This window comes from Arvicanthis niloticus, chromosome 23 (assembly GCF_011762505.2).
Source record: "Arvicanthis niloticus isolate mArvNil1 chromosome 23, mArvNil1.pat.X, whole genome shotgun sequence".
Classification (NCBI taxonomy): domain Eukaryota; kingdom Metazoa; phylum Chordata; class Mammalia; order Rodentia; family Muridae; genus Arvicanthis; species Arvicanthis niloticus.
Window position 1 is genome coordinate 13,360,829 of NC_133430.1, and position 8,494 is coordinate 13,369,322.

At 51.7% G+C, this 8,494-nt stretch overlaps 1 protein-coding gene across 1 annotated transcript; it reads right to left on the reverse strand.

The window, feature by feature from the left end:
• Nucleotides 1-1,083: 1,083 nt before the first annotated feature.
• Bdkrb1 (bradykinin receptor B1) lies at nucleotides 1,084-4,158 on the reverse strand. The gene is made up of 2 exons (XM_076921263.1): nucleotides 3,856-4,158; nucleotides 1,084-2,909 (listed from the first exon to the last, which is right to left on the reverse strand). Exon 2 carries the CDS (start codon nucleotides 2,897-2,899, stop codon nucleotides 1,850-1,852), a length of 1,050 nt encoding a protein of 349 aa, XP_076777378.1. The 5' UTR covers nucleotides 2,900-2,909; nucleotides 3,856-4,158; the 3' UTR covers nucleotides 1,084-1,849.
• Nucleotides 4,159-8,494: the final 4,336 nt, after the last annotated feature.

Below are 8,494 nucleotides of genomic sequence, written 5' to 3' on the forward strand. Positions count from 1 at the left end.
GATGCCCTGTGCCACCCCTAACCCACAACTTCTGAAGCTGTGAGTGGAGACAAAACTCCGCCCCCCCCCCATTATGTTGACATTTCCAGGCATTATGCTGCAGCAAGGGAAAGCTGACTACTATACCACCCAGGCTTGCTTCCTTCTACCCTTCAGCCCATTCCCCACAGGCAGACTGACACCCTCAGCCTTCCAGAACTGTGACAGTCTATCTGCCAAAATCCAACCCTAGCACAATCTGGCTGCCTTGTGGGGTCTGCAGAGTATCAGTAAAGTACCCTCTCCGGAATGCTCGGTGTATCAGTGGGTCTCCTCAGAGCCCCAGAACACCCTTCGGCTCTGTGAGCTTCATTAGTCAGTGGGCATCCAAGAGTCACAAGACAGGTCTTTTCTCCTCCCACCCCTCCCTCTGTGACCTCCTTGCCTCTCCTCCAACTCTTTCCTCCTGACTTGAGAGCCTGCTGCTCTACGTCTACCTTGGTGCTTCTCTCTGGACCATGCCCTTTCCCTACTTTTCTTGGCCAACTGCTAGTTTTTTCAAAGGCAGGCTTTCTTTCTCCCCAGAAGACTTCTCCACCAGTTCCAGCCAGTCCCCACTACCCTGTGCTCTTATACCCACCTGTCACCTGGATGGGTGCTTCTCCTGTCCTGTGACATGCTCTTGGGTACTATCCAGAGCTCTTTGGAGGTAGAGGATCTGAAGGGTCCCTGCTGGATCCTTGAAGCCAAGGAGAGATTGGATAGAGGCTCCAGCATTTCATAATATGCATGTGAACTCCCGGCAACAGTCTATACCTTCCTACAGCAGGGACTGGGTGAGCATTTAGCTCTCCCTGTCTGTCTCCATGGGCCCCAGCATCCACCCTACATGGAGCTGAGGGAGGAACTGGCTGCTTCCCTGGGAGCTGCTCTGTCTGTAGCCTGTGGGGCTTCCTGTTCTGACTTAGGGTTACTTAGAGCTTTGCCAGCTCCTTGTGGGCTGGGTCTGCAGCTACCTCACCTCTGCCCTCCTCAACATTTGCCTAGGAAGGTCTGGGTGAATGAAAGTGTGAAAAACAGACACTTGCTGGGGGCTTGTAGAAGTTTCCTGCCCTTGCTGTAGCAATAACCACAAACTTGGCAAATCAGAGCTCAACTTTATTCTCTCATCGTCCTGGGGGACAGGACAACATGTTGGCCAGGCTGGGTTTTTTTTGTTTTTGTTTTTTACAGGCTGGGTTTTTTTGTTTGTTTGTTTGTTTGTTTGTCTGTTTGTTTTGGTTTTTCGAGACAGGGTTTCTCTGTGTAGCCCTGGCTGTCCTGGAACTCACTCTGTAGACCAGGCTGGCCTCGAACTCAGAAATCCACCTGCCTCAGCCTCCCAAGTGCTGGGATTAAAGGCATGTGCCACCACCGCCCAGCTAGGCTGGGTTTTTTTTTTTGTTTGTTTGTTTGTTTGCTTGTTTGTTTGGTTTTTTGTTTGTTTTGGTTTTTGTTTTTTCTATAGGTTCCAGAGAGGATGTCTGTCTGTGTTCTTTCTTTTCCAACCCCTAAGAATGCCTGCAGTCCTCAGCTGGCGGCCCCTTCCTCACAATTCTCTGACTTCTACTTCTGTCCTCATATGTTCCAGCTTCCTGATCCCTTCTTAAAAGGACATCTGTGGCTGTTCTTCTCCCTCTGCCCCGAAAAAATCTTCAGGATCAGCCTAATCTTTGGATCCTTGCATCTGCAAGGTCCCAGCTACCTTGTTAGTAGCTTTTCCCTAGGCATCCTTGTAGGTGGGTGGGTCAGCCGACCAGATGGTCTTTATGATATCAGAGCCAGGCTTCTGCTGTTTGAATTCCACCAGGACAGTTGGAAGAGTTCTTTTCTATTGGGCGATACGGGCATGAGGCTTCTCGGGCACGTCATTTATAAAGTTCCCAGAACCCTGGGTCTTAAAGAGCCGGCCTGCAAAGACATAAATCAGTGGGTTCAGGCAGCTGTTGACAAAAGCAAAGAAGTTGGCCAGCTGCAGGCCCAGGTCTGTGAGCTCCTTCCAGGAGCAGTCCTGGATCACTTTCACCTGGACCAGGAAATCCAGGAAGGCAAAGAAGTGGTAAGGGGCCCAGCAGACCAGGAAGGCGGCCACCAGTGTGAGGATCAACCCCGTTGTCTTGCTGCCCTTGGGACCCCCATACCGGGTCCTGCTGGCCTCCTTCTGTCCTCTCAGGGAGGCCAGGATGTGATAGTTGAAAAAAAGGATGGCCCCCAGTGGGAGAAGGAAACCCAAAATGTTCAGCTCCACCATCCTCGCAAAGTGCCAAGCTTCATGGGGAAAAAGCAGGATACAGGCAGAGATGTTCAGATCAGGGACGGCTTTGACGGAGCGCAGAAGGAAGGTGGGGATGCTCAAGAGGCCCCCAGCTACCCAGATGAGCAGGCAGGTAGCTTGGGCTTGCCGTCGCCGCCGGTACCCCCAGCTGGTCATGGGGTATACCAGCAACCTGTAGCGGTCCTGACTGATAGCCACCACCAGGAAGATGCTGATGAACAGGTTGGCCTTGATGACCCCGCTGACCACCCGGCAGAGGTCACTTCCAAAAGGCCAGTCGAAACGGTTCCCAATGTTCTCTGCCCAGAAGGGCAGGCCCAGGACGAACACCAGATCAGAAGCTGCCAAGTTAGCCAGGTAGATTTCCGCTATGGTTAAGCTTCGCCGCCGCCGCCGCCGCCTCCACCCGCGCCAAGGCAAAAGGAAGAAGGACAAGACGAAAAGGTTCCCCAGGAGGCCAAAGAAACAGACAGTGATGACGAACCCTGGCAGCATCCGATACAGCAGACTCCAGGCTTCTGGGACACCCTCGCAGGAGGTGATGTTGGGAGGGGCCTGTTGGCTTCCGTTAGAGGGTTGCAGTTCCAACAAGGCCTGGGACGCCATCCACAGGGACCTGAAATTGACAGAGAGTACAGGAAGCCAAACCCAGCTGTGCTCTGTTCCAGATAATAAAGTTTTATTGGCACACAGCCATACTCGCTGCTTATGTGTATAGCATCTGTGACGATTTTCGTGTGCTATGATGGCCGACCAGAGTGAGCACAGCACAAACTGTCTGGTCTGCAAAGCTGACAGCATTTACTATCAGTTCCTTTAGAGGAAGAGAGGACTGACCTCTAGGTTAGCAGAGGGAACTAGTAGGAGCTGGAGAAAGATCTCATTGGTTAAAAATACCGGCTGCTCTTCCAGGGGACCAGGGTTTGCGTTCCAGCAACCCACATGGAGGCCCACAACCATCTGTAACTCCAGTCCCAGGGAATCAGACCCTTTTCTGTCCTCCACAGGCATTGTATGCATACAGTGCACATATATACACACAGGAAAAACAAGGTTTTAAAAAGAAGGGACAAGGGCCAGGCATGGTGGCACACGCTTTTAATCAGAGCACTCCACAGGCAGAGACGGGATCTTTGTGAGTTCTAGGCCAGTCTGGTCTACATAGTGAGTTCCAGGACAGCAAGGGCTAGGTAGAGAGACCTATCTCAACACAGACACAGACACAGACACAGACACACACACACGGATTGTTAAACCTCTAACCAGACACTAGGTGTAGTGACTCACACCTGCAAACCCAGAACTGAGAAGGCTGAAGCAGTTTTGGGGGGTACACAGGGAGAATCTGTCTCAAAGCAAAACCAACAACAACAACAAAAAGCTATCCCCTCCCAAACCCAAACAGAGCAGACATAGGATAAAAATCCTTTTAAAACGAACGGTTGAAACCTATCTCTCCTGCTGGCACCTATGTAGACAAGAACACTTTCTGTTTGTTGTCTTTTGTGATCTACGATTCCATTTAACAGTCCTGAGAAGAAAACAGATCGCTATAGACTTACCCAGACAGAAAAGCAGAGAGCTCACAGCTTCAGCTGGGTTTTTGCTGGCGACAGCTGTCTTAAGAGGTTTCTGTCCTGGGCAGCTCTCTGGACACACACTGGTCTTAAATGAAACCACCTCTGTTCCCATGATGTCACAGGGGATTACCCGAAAAGTGAGTCTCTCAAGCCAGAGGAGGCTGAGGTTTGGAGGGGGTGTGGCGTCGCCTTTCACTTGCTTAGGGGATAGTAGGGGAGGCTCTTCCACTACCTTTTTGCACTTTCTCCATTGACATTTGTGGCCTGTCAATCTTGCCTAACTACCGTGTGTTGGCAAACAGACTCCAAAGACACATTTCAGCATGGCCAATACTTTCAAGGCTCACCCCTGTGGCGACGTTGAGTGATGACTTCCCCAATTCCCTGTTGGCTCCGGGAGGTCTGGGATTTGGCCACAGGTTCTTGGGAGCACACTAGGACAACTGGGCTCAGATTTGAGCAGTGAAGGACACGCAGCCAAGAATCCATCAGTGTGGACCCCGTTGTACAAACAGTGAGCTCAGAAGAAGTTTGACTCACTTGGGGCTCAGAGTTGGGTAAGATTGGCGGTACTTTTCCTAATCCTTGTGGCGGCTCTGGGTTTGGTTTGGGTGTGAGTTGGCATCCACGAAGCTGAGCTTACCCTAGACCTGGCTTTCAGAGAGGCAGAAATTCCTGGCTTTCTCTGAGAGCTGGGAGCCAGGATCCTCCAGCCACTGGCCAGCCATCTCTGTTCATTCCTCCACTGTCTCGTTCTGCCCTTACTGCTGGAAACTGCCCAGGCTCATGGCTGAAACTGTTTTTAGAGGTGAGTCTAACCCATCCAGCAACGATGTTCCTGCTGTGTCTGGCATCTGGTCTCTCTCCCTCTTTTATTTTTCTTTTTGCTTCTATGACTACACGACACGTAGCAACCTTTCCAGATGTTTCCTCTTGTTGCTAGGGGATTTGAAATCATGGAAGCAGAAAGGTAAAAGAAAAGAGAGAGAGAGAGATGGAGCCTGTGAGGAGGTCTCTTGCCTTCTCCCAGCAGTCCGAAGACCTGTGGCATTGAGAGCCATCTAGGGTCTGGTAGGCGCTTTGTATAGTCCTAGGGCTGGAGCCTGAGAAAAGCTCAGAAGCCATGAGCTTTCCCACTTGGCAGTGTAGCCAGGCCTTGTTAGCTAGTGCTGACTCTCCCTTGATTCACAGGAGTCTTGAACCATGGCTGAGAAGTGTCAGTCCTGGGCACATGTCTCCCTGCTCAACAGTGACCGGCTCTCGGCAGAGCCTTTGATTAGTTCTGGTGGGAGGAAGGAGGGCATCTCAGCTTCCCCGACCCAGAAGATATTTCGACATGTCCACAGGAAGGAGAAGCGCCAAGGGCAGACGGCCAGGTTTGGGTGGGACCACACTCAGAAGCGTTGTGGATACTGATGAAGCTGGGTTTCGGGAGGGATGAATCTAAGGTGTCTGGATCAGGTCCAGGGCCACCCCAGGGAAGTTGGAGAGCTTTTTGAAAACAGACCTATCCCTACTGTAGTGGGAAGCTGGCCTAGAGCCAAGGAGCAGAGGCTCCCCTTTGTCTTTGGGGCAATGGATGATGGGAAAGGGAGACATGGGGGCCAAACAGAGATATGAAGAGAGGAGGGACCCTTCATCTATAACTCTTACATGTGTAGTCAAGGCTGGCTCATCCTCACCGTCTGTTGAACTCCCTTTGTTGATTCAGTCCCATGAGTTAAAAAAAAGAAGTGGAGAAGCCAGGACATAGAGGAGGAGCTGACCAGTCAATGCTAGAGACAGGCCCCAGGCTAGCTGGGTATCTCTCTCCTGCTTAGGCATCTTTTCCTGTTTAGATCTCATCCACCATCCCTGTTCCCTGCAGCCCTTACCCAGCACCAGATTGAGGAATACAGGGACATCAGGACACCTTCAGGGGGTGGTTGTGTGTATAAGACCATCTTCATACCAGTTGCAGCCCTGGCCTGAGCCACCTGCAGCTAGCCTGAAGCAGGGGACTCTGGGCAGTGCCCTGGGATGAGAAGATGCTCACTTGGGCATGGAAGCTGGACTGGGGTTCATGGACCAGGGGGAGTTTATACGAACACAACGATGCTTTTAGGATCTGTGCCAGGCTGCTTAGAAAAGAACATGGGGACTCACAGGTGCTCCTTGCAAGGGAGTCTCAGCCCTGGTTCCAGTCTTCAAGAGGAAACTTCTCTAAGGTCTGATCAAGGTCTGATCAAGGCCTTAACCTGGACGGTCAACTCCTACTTCTTTATCTTCTGGAATCTTAGTCATTTGTACCCTTGAAACATTGACAAAGGCCACCCACGGCAGGCCCCCGATGCTTTGTGAGAGAACATTCCTCTCACAGGCCCCCAGACCTCCTCAACCGTGTCAGAGCTGACACATCTTTCACCACAGAGCCTTTGGATTGCTTGCTCTCTCTGCCAGGAGCAACCTACCCAGAAAGCCACATGCTTACCTCCTCAGGTCTTCCTGTTCCCTACAAAGTGTCTTCCATCTTCCTCTTCATCCTCTTCCTCCTCTTCCTCCTCCTCCTCTTCCTCCTCCTCCTCGTTCTCTTCTTCCTCCTCCTCTTTCTCCTCCTCTTCTTCCTCCTCCTTCTCCTCTTCCTTCTACTCTTCCTCCTCTTCCTCTTCCTCCTTCTCCTCTTCCTCCTCTACTTCCTCCTCCTCATCTTACTCCTCCTCTTCTTCTTCCTCCTCCTTCTCCTCTTCCTCTTTCTCTTCCTCCTCTTCCTCCTCCTCATCTTACTCCTCCTCCTCCTCTTCCTCCTTCTCTTCTTCCTCCTCTACTTCCTCCTCCTCCTCTTCCTCCTCCTCTTCCTCCTCTTCCTCTTTCTCTTCCTCCTCTTCCTCCTCCTCATCTTACTCCTCCTCCTCCTCCTCTTCCTCCTTCTCTTCTTCCTCCTCTTCCTTTTCCTTCTCCTCCTTCTCTTCCTCCTCTTCCTCCTCCTCTTCTTCTTCGTCCATCTCTTCCTTCTTACCCCCCTCTCGCTGGCTTTTCATTCTGCCTGTCACTTTCCATGTGTTCTACACACACACACACACACACACACACACACACACGTTTAGCGCTCATTTGCTGCCCCCCCCCCCCACTGGGTGTGAGGTCTCCCAGCAAGTAAGTGGGTTTAATCTCTCCTTGTGTTATGGTCACAGTTTCAAAATCCAGCCATTAGGCTGATGCATTGTGGGATGCTCAGGGTTTGTTGAGAGAATTCAGAAACCATTTATACCCAATAACAGCAACATTTCTCTTATGTCAGTAACCACTTGTGCCAGGTACAGTGTGCGCACGAGGGGTTCAGAGGTGACTCAGCCCTCTCCTGCTCTCCCTTCTCAGAATGATACTTGCCATCTTCCTATGGAAAACAAGAGGAGAAAGCCCAGGCCATCCCAGAAATCCCCAACACACAGCCAAGTGTTTTTGATCTCCTGGATCTAGGCCTTGCCTTTCTCCAGGCGGCAGATTTCCTGACCTCAAGGCAAGACTGGTTTTGGGGGCTCCAATTGGACATCAGGGTAGTAGTTATGAGACATGGAATCACTTCCCGGGACTGCAAGCCAAGCTGCCTTCAGTAACTTGGATCCTCAGCTGCAGAGCGATTCCTTTGCAGTCAGAACTGCAAGCCCTGGTAGAGGGAGGCGGCTGGGCTGGGAGCCCCCAGCAGGGTTGTGTTCAGTGTTGTGGTCCTGTCAGCTCTGGAAGGCTACATGGCTGCCCTCCCGCTGTCTTAGTTAGGGTTTCTATTGCTATGGGAAACACCGTGGCCAGAAGCAAGTTGGGGAGGAAAGGGTTTATTCAGCTTCAACTTCCGCATCCCTGTTCATCACTGAAGGAAGAAGCCATGGCAGGAATTCCAACAGGGCAGGAACCTGGAGCTGAGGCTGAGGCCATGGGAGAGACCTGTTACTTGGCTTGCTCACCAAGACTGCTTCCTTACAGAATCCAGGACCACCAGCCCAGGGGTGACACCACCCATAATGGGCTGGGCCCTCCCACATGAATCACTAATTAAGAAAATTCCTTACAGGCTGACCCACAGCCCCAACTGAGGGAGGCAGCTTCCCACTGAGGCTCCTTCCTCTCAAATGAACTTAGTTAAATGTCAAGTTGACATAAAACTATCCTCCTAGCAGAGCAGATGCTGCTTCTGTCCCACTGTGGAAGCCACACAGGTGCCACTGTGGAGAGGCAGCATCCCCAGGAGGCTCAGAACCCCAATTCTGTCCTCATCTACAAAACAACAGACTTTCCAAAGGCCTTGGTGGCTTGCAGGAGCTGCAAGTGGGGAGGTGGGAGGCAGGACTTTCAGCTTTTCTTTAACCAAGTTCAAGAACTTGCCCTTGGGTGGGGGGAGGCAGGAAATACGTGGAGCAGCCAAAGTTCTGGGTCTGCAGACATGGGTATACATACCCAGTGGTACCAGGCCCATGATCCTGGCTCTGGGAGCCTGGGATGACCTTTGGCGGGCTGTGTGACCTTGGGAAAGCTCCCAGTCTCTTCTGCTTGGTAAAATCTGCACAATTCCGAAGGCTCGGAATGTGTTGTTCTGTCCTAGGATGCTTCCTTCATGCTTGGGAACAGACGTCAGGACAGAGACAGCTGG